This window comes from Diaporthe citri, assembly GCF_014595645.1.
Source record: "Diaporthe citri strain NFHF-8-4 chromosome Unknown scaffold_7, whole genome shotgun sequence".
NCBI classification, from domain to species: domain Eukaryota; kingdom Fungi; phylum Ascomycota; class Sordariomycetes; order Diaporthales; family Diaporthaceae; genus Diaporthe; species Diaporthe citri.
This window is the reverse complement of record NW_025064852.1, coordinates 393,008-407,314: the sequence shown is the minus strand read 5'-3', so window position 1 is coordinate 407,314 and position 14,307 is coordinate 393,008. Positions and strand designations below refer to the sequence as shown.

The window sequence follows — 14,307 nt, the reverse complement described above, 5'->3', positions numbered from 1 at the left end:
TAGCCATAAAGCATAATAACTTATTTTAAATATATATTTTCTTATAAATTAATATTAATTAATGCTAACTTATAGCCTATTCCTATATTAATTAATGCTAACTTATATATATATAATTAATTAACTATATAAAATATAATAAAAATTTAAATATTCTTATATTTCATAATTATCTTTTACTTAATAAAGAAGACTTTTGCCATTACATTTATTATAAATATAAGCAATTAATTATATCAATAAAGTTTATAAAAGTATAATATATATAATAATATACCTATAATAAATAAAAAGCAAATTAATATTTTTTACTTAATAATTATTAATACTTACTTTAAAAACTAAGCTATAAGGAAGGCTATAATAAAGAAGTATTTAGCCTTAAAAAATATAAAAGGTTTTAATAATACCACTTATAATAATAAAAAAAATAACTTAAACTATATTTTTAATATTATAGCTAAGGCTAAAGCTATAAACTATAAAGAGTTTAATGCTAATGCTAATATTAATAATAAACTTAATAAGCTTAATAAAGGCAATAAAAATAATAAACTAATTAAATTTATTTTTAAAAGCATTTAAGCAAAGCTATTAATTAATTATATTATAAATAGCTAATTAATATAATACTTAAATAAAAAGATAAATATAATAAAAAATATAATAATTTAATATATTAAATATTATAAAATAGCTTCTTATCTTTGCTAATTTTATTAAAGCCATATAATTTATAATAAAGCTTATTTCCTTTATAAAGCTAATACATTATAATCCTACGGGCTTTAATTAAATATTAAGCTATTATATTAAAGCCCTAAGCTTAAACAAAACTTAATAAGCCTTATATTAATTTTTATAATATTAATTATTAATAATATTAATAATTATTATAATTTAAGCAGCTTATTTTAAGAAAATATAGCGCTTTTTATAAGCTTTAATAGCAATGCATTTAATAAGGTAAACTTTAAAATAAAATACCTTAAGTACCTAAGCAACTTAAGCATATTTAATAAATAAAAGAAAGTATTAATAAAGGTAGCTATTATTAAGGGCTAAAAGTAATAATGCTTATTACCTATTAAATAGTAATATAACATTATAATAAATATTAATATTAGCAAAAAGGCTATATAAAGTATATTAAATTATATAAATATATAGCAAGAAATAAATATAATCTTAAAGTTACTAAATTATATAAATAGCTTACTATAATTAATTTACTTACATAATAACATTCCTGCTTACTATATTAAATACCATAAATTAAGTTATGCCGCCCTAAAGCTTTATATAAATAATATTATAAACATGCATTTTAATAACTTAGCCATTAGCATTTAAAAAGCCAGGCTAATAAAAACTATAATAACTATCCCTTATAATAGCAAAGTCTTTATTTTTAAAGATATTAATAATAACAATAAAGCCGCTAAGATTTACTTAAATAATAGCTTGCTTTAAATCCTTAATATTAAATTTATAAATTTACTTAACTTTTAAGCCTTATAAATTCTAAATAAGGTAATAATGTAATTAAATAAGGTTATACTAAAGGATTTAAGAATTAATAATAAACTTATTAATATAAAGGCTTATAAAGTAATAAAAGAAAGAAATTAAAAGGAAAAGGGTAAGGTGCTTTAATTAAGGTTTGCTTACTTAAAAGCCTTGCTTTATAATATTAGTAATTAAGACCTTAAATACTTATAAGTACTTAACCTTAGCGCCAACCTATTTAATATTATCTTAATAAAGTAAAAAGCAATTTTTAGCTATATCCTAGCTTAATCTTTAATATAAACTTATATGCTTTACCTATATACTTAATAAGTAAATAAAGGCAAGCATATGCTTATTATAATATTAACCCTTTAAGCTTAATTATAAGTATTTTAATTAGTTAGCATTAATTAATATAACTTTTTATTAAATTTTATGTATTAATTAATGCTAACTTTATTTAATTATACTTTTATATTTCTTTATATTAATTAATGCTAACTATATATATAATATAAGTTGTTAATTAATTATAGGATTTTATAAGAAATAATAAAAAAGGCTAACCTATGCATATTATTTATTTATATTAATATATCTTTATAAAAAAAGATAACCATTATTACTAACTTTAATAACCCCAACTTTAACATTAATATACTCTTAATAAACACTATAATAAGCTTTGCTAAGCTTAACCTATATTATATATATAGTTATGGGATTTAAATATAAATACTTTAAAGCTTTAGCTACATTAATTAATATATTAGCTGCTTAATTTAATTAAAGCAAATAAAGTTAATAACTTAGGTTATCTTAATAATAAATAACTTAACTTATAATTAAACTAAGCATAAGGTAATTATAAAAAAGGCTAAATTACTAAATGCTTAACTATTATTTTAAGGCTAAATAAATAAGTATTAGCTTACCTATAATCTTGCTTATTATAAAGCATAATATATTATATAATCTTAGCCTTTTTATTATATAATTTAAAAAACCCAATACTTTAAGGAAATCCAGGACTTTATATTAAATGCAATATATATAGCTACTAAGTTTTATAGCTTACTTACTTAGCTATTTCTAAAGATTATTAAGCTACTTATAAATATTAAGGAGTTAATAAAAAGTCTTAAGCATATTCTTCTTATAATTCCTATTATATAAAACTATAATATTCTTATTAATAAGAATAAGATTATATAAGATTAGCTATAAGCGCTTATTTAAAGCATTAAATTTAATAAAAACTTTTTAAACTAAGTAAACATAAAATAGGTAATTATAAAGTTTAATATTAATTAAAAGTAATAAATAATAAATATCTTAAGTAATAAGGTTTAAAAAGCTAATAAGCATAAATATAATAATATTAATAATACCTTTTTAAAGAAACTTAAGTTTACCATAATAATTATTATATTTAACTTAAAGAATAACTTTAATATACTACCTTTAAATAATATATTTAACTATAATAATAAGTTTAATAATATATTACCTTTAAATAATATATTTAGCTATAGTAATAAATTTAATACATCCTAATATAACTTTAAAAATCCTGCTTATACTAAGATTAGCCTTAAAAAGCTATTTAAAACTATAACTTAAAAACTTAAGGCTATAAAAAAGTACATAATAACGCAATAAAAAGAGAAGCAATATGCTTAGCAATAAGCAAAGACAGCAATTTAATTACTTAAAGATATAAGCGTCTTATAAGTTAGCACTAAATAATACTAATTATATATTTTTAAATTTCTTTTATTTATACTAATTAATGCTAATTAATACTTAATAACCCCTAAATAAATATAATTAAGTTTATTATTACCATAATAAAAGAATTTTTTTACTAAAGAAAAGGTTTGCGTAAATATAATAATAAAATAATTTAAAAGGATAAGGATAAAATGCTTAAATACCTAAATAAAAAAAACTAATAGTTTATTATTATATAAATCATACCTACTTTAAAAATAACATACTCCGCTCTTAATACTCTTATAAATATAAGAATAAGTTTTGTATATCTTAATATGCTTTTTATTATTAAAAATAGTGGTTTCGCTAGCATTTATATTCTTAAGAGCCTTAAAGGCGGTAATAAAGCCCTTAAAAATAGGCTTATTAATAGCCTTAAAAGGCATTTTAATAATATTAATTAAGGATATAAAGAAAATAAATAAGCTAAAGTATAAATATAAATAAATAAAGAATTTAAGAATATTTAAATAAATAAATTATACCTTTTAATATTTATATATCATGGCATATTTAATTAAGTATTAAATATTAAGGCTTATCTTATAATTATAAGGAAAAAAGAAAACCAAACCTTGCTTTTATTACTTATTTTAAGGAGAAAGAGTACTTAATAATAATCTTTATACCCTTAAATATAGCGTGCTTAATTAGCTTACTAAGCAATATAAAAGGAATATTAATTAAGATCTTAGCAAGATGCATAATTAAAAAGTAATGGGATAAGGAACTTAAGGGGTATAAATCTCTTAATAGGAAATAATGAATTATATTATAAGCAGCAAGCTTAAAAGCCTTAATAGCAACGCGCTTAAAAATATTAAATAAATTTAAAATAAATATAGCATAATTTAAGATATTAATATTAAATAAACCTATTTAAGAATCATTATATATATATATTATATATTTAATTAAATGCCGTAATACTATATTCTCTGCTTAGGAATTGCTTTTAATAATAATATAGTCTTGCATAAATTCCTTGCTTAACTTTCCTAATATATTAAGAAATATACCCTTTTTAATATAATGTTTCCATTAATTTTAATTAAAGTAAAGAGTTTTATAAAATAATTAATTCCTCTTTATTTTAAATTTCTCTTAAATCTTTTTAAAGGTTTAATTATTAAGGTTTATAATAAATAAAGTATAATTATGCATTTCTTATATTTAAATTGCATAAAATAATATATTATTATTAATAGCAAACTTGCCCTATCTTTGCTTTTTAATTATAATCCTATTAGCTAAAGGTATAAAGTTAAACTTTTTTAAGCCCTTATAATACTTATTATTATTTATATTATTGCTACTCTTTATGCAATTTAGCTATATATATTTCTTGTTATTAATTTAGCTAACTAGCTTATGGTTTATAATATCTTTTATAATTAAGCTTTTTTTATATATTAGCAGATTATTTAATAAGGCTTGGTTTGTTATGAGCTAGTTAATGCAGATTATATTAATGTAAGTTATAGGTTAGTAATAAAGCTTATATTTCTTTTTATATTATGCATTATTAAATCTTTTAAATATACCCTATTTAACATACTATTAAGCCTAATTTAATTTATAATTAATAATAGTTACTTTAATGCACTTTTTATGCATTATTTAATTTAAAAAGGCTTAGGCTAAATAATTACTTAATATCGCGAGGTTAAAAGGTAAAGTTTAAAGCTAAAGCATTAAGAAATTAAGAATAAGCAATAAAAAATGCTTTAAAATGCTTAAAGAAAATAATAAATGGAATTAATAAATAAGCTTTAGCATATTGCTTAAATGCAATAGTAATATTATTAAGTAATATAAGGATATATATCTTAGTAAATCGCTTATTCCCATTATATTTAATGCGCTTTATATCGTTTCTTTTAAAAAGCTAATATTTTAAATAAGCCTTAATGTAAAGCTATGCTTTAAGTCTTATTTATTAAGATTAAGTATAAAATTTAATAATACTTATGCTACCTTAATTAGCAATATGCTTAAATAAATAAGATTTATATATTTATGCCTAGGTTAATAGCATTACTTATATTTCTTTTTAAAGGCTACTCTTTTTTTCTTTACCGCCTTATTTTAGCTTAATAGCCATTTAATTAAGGTAGTTAATGCATTTAACCCATAGGCATAATAATTTATCTTTGCCCTCTTAAAACTATTCTTAATTTATTTAATTCTTTTTCTTTAATAATAGGAAGGGCCTTATTTTATTAAAGGGCTTAGCGTTTATCTTTATACCTATATAAGCATGCTAATTAAGATTAAGCTTAAAGGTATTAAGCTTAGCTTTATTTAAAGGGGTATATATAGCATTAATAGGGTTAAACGGGATTAAGGGCGGGATTAAAGATAAATTATTTAGCCTAATTCTAAGGGCAACATTGCTAATAAGGAGATAATTAAGAATACCTATATTTTGCAATAAATTACTTAATAAAAAGGGGGTAAAGTATAATTCTTATATAGGCTTAAGCTTAAAACTAATAGGCTTACTAAAGTTTCCGGCATTAACCTATGGTATTAAACCATCCTTTAGTAGCGAAAGCCCTTAAAAATATAATAATAACTTTATAATATAACGCTATAGCTAATAAGTAAATTCTTATGCTAATTATTATATAAAGGATTTTAATTAATACTAATATAAATAAAAGTTGATTAAGTAAAACGCCTTATTTTCTTACATTATAATATTAATTTCATAGGTATATAAGCATCTTATAATATGTTAAAATAATTCCATATATAATATATTAAGTTAACTTAAATTCTTTAACTTATTATAATAATTAATAAAAAGGTTACTTATAATTTAAGATATTATAAATAATAAATTAGCTAAGGATATAAGGAAATAAAGTAATATGCTTAATGCTATTTTTAATTCCTTAGCTAAAATATCTTAAAACCTTTAAAATAAAGCTATTATTAAATAAAGGAAGGCATTTATTATAATTGCATATATATACTTTTAGCAGCTAAGCTATATCTTTAAGTAGCGATATAAACTCTTTGCAATAAATATAAAAAGGATATTAAAGTGTATTATGTATAGAAAGTATACTTAATAAATGCTTTATTAATAATAACTAAGCTAAGTTTTATTAATATAGTAAATAGCTTTTACGCCTTTATTAATCTTTACTTACTTTTATTAAAATAAGCTTTAAAGTCTTTTAAAATCGCTAATATAAGTAGCATTAATTATAATAAGAAATTCCATCTTTATTTCCTTAAATATTATATTATTTAGGATATATTAAGTAATATAAACATTACATTTAAATGCCTAAAGGAGGTGCTATTAATATATAATAATTTATGCTTATAAAAATATTGCTTAAATAGCATTGCTTTTAATAATCTTAGTATTCATTATTTAAAGGTTATAATTAACCTTATAGCTTTTTAATATCTTAAGCACTTAAGTAAAATCCTTAATTATTTAGCTGCTTATTAAAGCTAATAAGTAGGTATATAAGCATTACTAAGGTGTTATCTTAATTATATAAATAAATAGTAATTCATATTAATTGATACTATAGGTGGCATTTATAATAAGAAAGGGAGGGTTATTAGGGCTTTTAAATTATACTGCCTTTATAAAATAAAATATAATATGCTTAACTTAATATTTTGCATTAATTAATAAGTTAATTAAATAGCCATTTTTAATTAAATTATTAATAAGGTATTTAATTAATGGCTAGCCCTTAATATCTTAATTATTAAATAGTTTGCATTAATTATTAATATCCTTAAAGGTTATCTACTTATATGGGATTATGCAAAGAAAGTAAATAATAAAGGCACTTAATAAATATTATTATAGTTAAATATTATATTATTCCTAATAGTAAGGTAAGAGGGTAGTTTTAGTAAAGAAATGTTTTTTAAGAGTCTTAAATGCTAAATAATTATATAGGGAAAAGGTTTTTATAATATAAAAGAAACCTATATATTTTAATAAATATATATAAAATATGTAATTAAGTATATTTACCTAAAGTACTTATATCCTCCTTAATTATAAAGCTAAATAAGCAGTTTGTTTTGCATAAAATTAATGGCTTTTTTAGCCTTTTTTGCCTAATTATTATTGCTTCTTTAATTTATTATTTAAAGTTATTAATAAACTTATTTATAATCTTATTTACTTTTTTATTATAATACTTTGCTTTGCCATTAAATATAAATTTAATAGTAATTTAATAGCAAGGTAAGTCTTTTTTAATTTACATAATTATAATTATATATTTACATAACTTAATTTAAATATTAAGTGCATTTTAAAAATAAGGATTATGCTTTACTTTATAAGTATTAATATAAGAACTATAATTATTAAATTACGTTTTAATAAGTAAATAGCAAAGTTACTTAAATTTAAGTAGAATTTTATAAGTTATATTTAAGAGATATTTATAATTGCCTTAAAAAATAAAGATAATATATTATAAATGTTTTAAATATTAAAATTATTATTTTTAGGTTATTATCTTAACTATTTATAGTTATGCTAAGGTTAAGTTTAAGGGTATTAATAATAAAATAATATTTAAAGGTAAAGATTATAAAATAATTAATTTAAGGAAATAAAAAAAAAATAAGCGCTATTTTATAAATAAGTTAATTAAATATATAAGTAAGTAAGTAAAAAGTAGTTTTATAATAAAGTTATAAGATAAGTTAAATATTATATAAAGTAAATAATAATAAAGTAGGTAAGCTAACTTAAAGTTATAAAATTTTTTTTTCACGCCCTATATTAATATAATAAACGCAAATTAAATATATTGCATAAAGAATGGCGGGGTAAATATAATAAAGTAGCGGAGTAGCTGTAATTTTAAAAAGCTAGCTCCTAAGGTATACCTATATTTTATAGTGCATGTAGCCAATTTCCTTATACTAGGTAGGCCAATGCTAAAAGCTGGGTGGGCATACTATAGAAGCTGGGTGGGCATACGCTAACTCCTGTGGAACCCCCTTCCCAAAAGTCAGTTCACTGGTGTCCAGTCTGTTTCCATCACGACCTATAACTCTCAAGCCCCAAAGTAGGTGCATTCGCAGTATTAACAAATACTGCTTAATACCCGACAACAAATTCTTCACCTCCTATGTGTTTCTTCCCTCCTAACAACTCCTCAGAATCGGAGTCAGATGACACCACTGAGGGCACAGTGATAGCAGGGATCCGACCCTGGTCAGCGGTGAAGTCCGAGAATTAGAGTTGGAGCACAACATTTGAATGCGCTGCGCACCGTGCGCCTTAGCAAACTTTAAACAAGCGACTTCAGTTGAAATTTGAAGACAGTGACTGGCGGTGACTGGAGTACTGTAAAATCAGGAATCGTAAACGCAGCATCCGGACGATCCATCAATCATAGCGGTAATGGCACAAGAACCGTCCCTTATAGAACTTGCGATCAAGCATGGCACAGACAAACACGGCCAAGCGGCGCATGCCACAGTTGCCCCCAACGGCACCATCATCCCAGGCCACAAGTACGCCGGCCACTACGACCACCACTTCAGCCTCTTCCGCCAGCTCGACAACATAACTGTCCTTGAGATCGGCGTCGGGGGCTACGATGATCCAAGCAAAGGCGGCGAGTCGCTTCGGATGTGGAAGGAATACTTTCTAAAGGCGCAGATTGTCGGGCTCGACTATTACGACAAGAAACCGCTGGAGGAAGACCGCATCCGGACCTACCAGGGCAGTCAGGACGACCCGGCATTGCTTCAGCGAATGCATGAGGACCAAGGCGGCTTCGACCTCATCATCGACGATGGCAGCCACTGCAACGAGCACGTCATCGCGTCGTTCAACATCCTGTTCCCTCTCTTGAAAATGGGCGGGATCTACGCAATCGAGGACTTGCAAACTTCCTACTGGAAACATACCTTCGGCGGGTCAAGCACTGAGCTATCGAGCCGGTCCACATCCATGGGCTTTCTGAAGTCACTTGCGGATGGGCTCAATCACGCCGAGCTTGACCTGCCGGGTTATCAGGCCACGTATTTCGACAAGCACATCACGTCGCTTCACTTCTACCACAACCTGGCCTTTGTGTACAAGGGCGACAATGATGAGGAGAGCAACTGCATCGGGGCCGATCACGCGATACCTGACTTCTATAAGGATTTGCCTAAGCCTGAATGGGCGGATTGATTTCAGTTGGCCTTTGCGGTTTCAAGCCAAAGACGGGCAGCAGGGAATGTTACTTACTGTACGGGTAAGAAGCTAGAGGTGAACACCCGTTGAAGGACTTATGTCATGACTTGCAGTCGATCATCAATACAGTTTAGTCTCGGTGCCGTGGCTGTGGTCTGTACAGATTCATACTTGTTGGCTACCAACCAACAGGTGGACACTGCAAGGGGAGCTTTGCTGCCTGAGGAAATGGACCAACAGATGACAACCGGTGCTGCCTACAGGCAACGAGCCGGCGCTATAAAGTCCTTGGAGCGGGGGATAAATCTAACAATCAATTCTAGGATTCCTAGCGGTTCCTAAACGCCTGACTTGCCCTTCGATCAAAGTACTCATGTGTTTGGCGTGTGATTCCGCTATTTGCTTCGACCCGCTCTCGCTTCTCCAAGTCTTCTCTTTCGCACCCACTTGGACGGGTACTCACTGCTGCTTGGATAACACTCGCTCTTCACCCCACCCCCCTCCCCCCCGGGTAGAGCCTGAATTGGATCACCTCACTGTCACTCGATTCCAGAAAGTAGACAAGTATGGATGATTACGCATTCGGCCACAAGCCATTGAATTCATTCTTCGACCAAGAACGTATGGCTGGCTACAAACCAGGCTTATACCATCCTGTCTCTTTGGGAGATCGTTTCAAAGATGTTCGCTACCAAATTCACCACAAGCTTGGATGGGGAGGCTATTCGACAGTCTGGCTGGCCAGAGACACAATGTACGTATTCTGTACTCTGTGTCCCCCACACAAAAGTTCTTGCGCGTTCGCAGCGAAATCAACTAACGGCCCTGTTTGATCAGGAGCGACGAATGGGTTGCAGTCAAGATCCTGATAGCCCTCACCGAACAAGAAAAGGCATCGAAAGAGATACGCGTCCTGCGGGACCTGGCGGCTAATTCAATGACCAACGAGACTCACGCCGTTCGTCTTCTGGATGACTTCTACCATGAAGGACCAAACGCACGTCACCAATGCCTTGTTTTTGAGCTACTTGGACCAAGTCTTGACTATGTTATCACAAGCTATCTGCCCCCTGCCATTTAGCGAGAGTGTACCCTCCGAAGATAATCGCCTTGATTCTGAAGTTATACTACGTGTGTCAAAACAGCTGCTCAGCGCCTTAACAAGCCTGCATGAAAGGGGCATCGCCCATGGTGGCAAGGCTCCCCAACTCCTACCCCGACAGTCCCCAGGGCTCACATATCCAAAGGAAGTCACAAATCACTAACTCACTGGCCAACGTTTAGATGTCAGCTCATTTAACATTGCATTCACTGGGAGCAATCTACGGCATGCTTCCGAGCAAGATATCTTGAGAATCGTCGGGACCCCAGTCGTTGAAGCCCTGATCCGCGAAGACGGCCAACCGGTCGAGCCGAGATTCCCCAAGCACATCGTGAGGCGGGCCGAGTGGGATCATTGGCTGGATGAGGACGAGGAAGATATCCGACTGATCGACTGGGGCGAGTCGTTCAGGCGGGGCGAGGCTCAGCCCACTGACTGCAAGGCACCCGAAACCATCTTCACCGACCGCCTGGATTATCGCATTGATTTATGGACGGCCGGTATTGTTGTAAGTTACCCACTCGTCTAGACCTGCTGTTTGCATACTCACAGACCGTCAGATATATCACATGATATTCGGACACAGGCCCTTTGGAGCAGACGGAGGAGATGCGTCCCTCGTGTCGCAGATGGTTCATTTTGTGGAGGACCTGCCGGACGAATGGAAAGAGAAATGGCAGGCAATGAAAGAGGAGTACATAAAAACACGCCATGACGATGCGTGTGAGTAAATTCCTGAAGTTTCGTTCTCTATCTCGTGAAATCACACGTATCGTGAGACTTTGAGCTGACGTTGTGCCGCAGTCGAGATGCCGGAGGCGTCGCCTCTCGAGAAATGCTTCGATGATCTCGTAGAAGACCCACTCGATCCACCCCTCCGCCCGCTCCTGCCGGTTATCAAGGGGCTAATGAGGTTCCGCCCAACCGATCGAATGGCGGCCTCACAGGCTTTGGAGCTGCTTTCGGAGATTGATACCACGAGGTATCCTCTGTCATAGGATGTGGCATTGTTTGCTGCTGCCTATGGCGGATGGAGATTGCAACCGGCAGGGAACTGAGTACGAAGAAGAAAGGAGCCTGTTGAACTTCTCTGCGGATTCTGGGTTCAAGATAGGGAGACCACGATGAAGCATTGTCCAGCCAGCCCAGAGACTCGGACGTCTTTGATGTCGAATTTCGGGTTTGTGCCAACTTGTAGCGGTCCCTGACTTAAGTAAGTACCTACATGAAGCGAGATTCGCCGAATTAAGCGTTTGGCTTTCCGGTCGATGTGAATGCGGCGATTGCTGACTGGAAGTCTGGAATGGATCTTGAGAATTTGTACCTTAAGACCTTCGTAGAAGGTACCAACACATCACATGTGGTGTTCTTGCTTGACGTCCAACCTTGGATGAAGTTTTTTCGTGAGATGATCGGGCTCGAGGAGGCCATGACGGATGAGATGGAGATCAAGCGTAGGAAGGACATCTTCCATCCGTCGACGGCCCGTCAGCTACACGCGTGCAGTCTGCCAGAGATTGGACGTCTGCGGCAGGACCATCCATCTCCGAGCCGCGTCGGAGTTCCTTGGTCGTAGCCCCCAAAATTTCCAAGTCGGACCACATCCGGATTTGTCACCCAAAGTTAACACACGCTGGGCCAATTGCACAGCGCAGCCTGACACCTCTCGTCCATCTCGTGGAGCCCTTTGGACCCCTTGGACCCCTAAATATCAAAGGTCGCCATGGTCATTGAGTTGTCAATTCCTCTGCTTGTCCAGCAATCCAGTTTCGTCCTCACTGGCGACATTTTCCGGCCCGGCTGCCGATTAGACTGGCACTTACATTTAAAGCCGCTGCCATTGTCGACATCCTTCGCCGTCGCCCATCGTGGAATCGGCCAAGGCGTCCGCAGACAGCCACGCCTCGGAGAAGGCCTCGGAGAAGGCATCGTCGGAACTCGCCGTCTCCCAGGCAGTCAGAACTCTCCTCCAAAGCCAGAGCCGTGATGGAAGCGCTACGGTCAAGACAGCGAGCCTTGCTTCCGAGGGCCTCAACGTGAGAGCACCTGGCGGCACATTACACCCCGTCAAGACACTGCCCCGGGCGCTCCTCAACACATTCAGACCCGACCGAGTTAACTTTTTCAGAAATGCCACGTCGAGCTGGTTCGGGAGGAACGCGGACGAGAGCAGCGGGAGGGCCATCTTGACCGATTTGACGGGCCTAGTCAAGCCCGGGGAGATGCTGTTCGTCCTGGGCAGTCCCGGCAGCGTTTATGTCTGCTGGTACTGTAAGAAAAACCCTGGGCGCGGAGGAACAGCCTCGCTGCCTGTGCTGATTGGGCCGTGTGATGCCGCGGATTCCGGAAGGATCGGCCAACAGATCCAACACACACCGCTTTCATTCAGGCGTCGGGGTTGAAGGGGAGGAGAGTTTGTTAGTAGCAGTCCTCATACAGCCAGAGGATTGTGAGAGGAGTCTAGCAGTCGAAGCTGAGTTGGTCTGTCGAGAGTGAGTAGTGACATTTTAGACTGTGACGAGTGGCTGTTGGCCCCCGCCCCGGGCTTGGAGGGTGTTAGCTGCACCTCTGAGGTTGTATTGTAGATAGTCTACCAGTGTGTCTAATGACCCGGCTGAGAATGCCGCCCACGTGTACATAAGGCTTGTAACTGAAAGGAACGCAAGAGATCCTGCGTTACATTACCCACATGTTCAACCGAACCATAAGCAGCCCTGCATCCCTGAATGGGCTGGGTGGTATTTCTGTGTCCTGAATCTTACAGTGTTTGACTTGTTTCATTAAGAAGTCAAAGAGGAAACCCTAGCTAATAGAGCCATTGTTGATTTATCTCATGTTATCCCTAGCCGTGGCGTTGGGTGAGACGCCCCCACCCCCCGACCACTGTGTATCTATCTGCTTACGGCACAGCTTTGAGCCTATGATGATGCCACACCAGGGCGGCAAGGGCCCGCATGGTACAAATCCACTGCTGCCCATACGCCTTTCCCAGCCTCTTCCTGCTTGGAAAGCCTATGTGAAGCGAGTGAGTTTGGTCGACACAACATGTGTGCATTGCAAGCCCACGACGCCACACAGCAAAATGACACTGTCGCTGATGCTGCGACAGCTGCTCCCTCTACCTCTGCCCTTGCCTCTGCCGATCCCATTCCCGCCCACAGGTGCGGCATCTGTGGTAAAGCTTTTGAGAGACGTCAGTCAATGTTGTCCTATCCCTTCCTCCCCCTTCCTCGTCCCCCTGCACCCCCACCTTGGCCGTCCGGCCGCTGCGGCCGGCCCCGGAATGACGAGTCGTAGGCCATCCTCTTCCGCACCCTCCCTTCCGCACAGCTAACAGTGCGTGCTGCCAGGCGATCTGCGAGACCGTCACAAGCGCCGCTGTGCCCAGACTTTCAACAAACCCAGACGCTCCAAGCGACGCCCCTGCCGCGCCTGTGCCGTATCCAAGCTGGGCTGCGACCAGGAGCAGCCGTCGTGCCGCCGTTGCCTGACCCGGAACATCTCATGTGAGTACGTGGGCGACACTGCCGATGCAGAGAGCGCAAACCCACAGAAGACTACCGGCAAGGCGGTGGCGGACGTCAACCCAGACCACAGCTGTGACCACAACCACCGAGACCAAGGCCGGTCAGGCCGTTTTCCTCGGCTCTGAGGGTGTCTACATGATTCCGCACATGATTCCGCACCATGCCATCGAGATCGAGCGCCTCAGGAAGTAACACCACTC

The 14,307-nt window shown here is 33.9% G+C and overlaps 2 protein-coding genes across 2 annotated transcripts; both read left to right on the top strand.

The window, feature by feature from the left end:
• Positions 1-8,695: 8,695 nt before the first annotated feature.
• On the top strand, positions 8,696-9,475 carry INS49_013321 (uncharacterized protein; the record flags this gene model as incomplete). Its single annotated transcript, XM_043174020.1, has 1 exon — positions 8,696-9,475. The coding sequence occupies one exon, from the start codon at positions 8,696-8,698 to the stop codon at positions 9,473-9,475; it is 780 nt and encodes a 259-aa protein (XP_043020965.1).
• Positions 9,476-10,044: 569 nt separating this feature from the next.
• Positions 10,045-14,232, top strand: INS49_013320 (uncharacterized protein; the record flags this gene model as incomplete). The annotated part of the gene is made up of 7 exons (XM_043174019.1): positions 10,045-10,232; positions 10,316-10,440; positions 10,763-11,088; positions 11,141-11,303; positions 11,385-11,562; positions 12,412-12,851; positions 13,931-14,232. 7 exons carry the CDS (start codon positions 10,045-10,047, stop codon positions 14,230-14,232), a joined length of 1,722 nt encoding a protein of 573 aa, XP_043020964.1.
• Between the last annotated feature and the right edge of the window lie 75 nt (positions 14,233-14,307).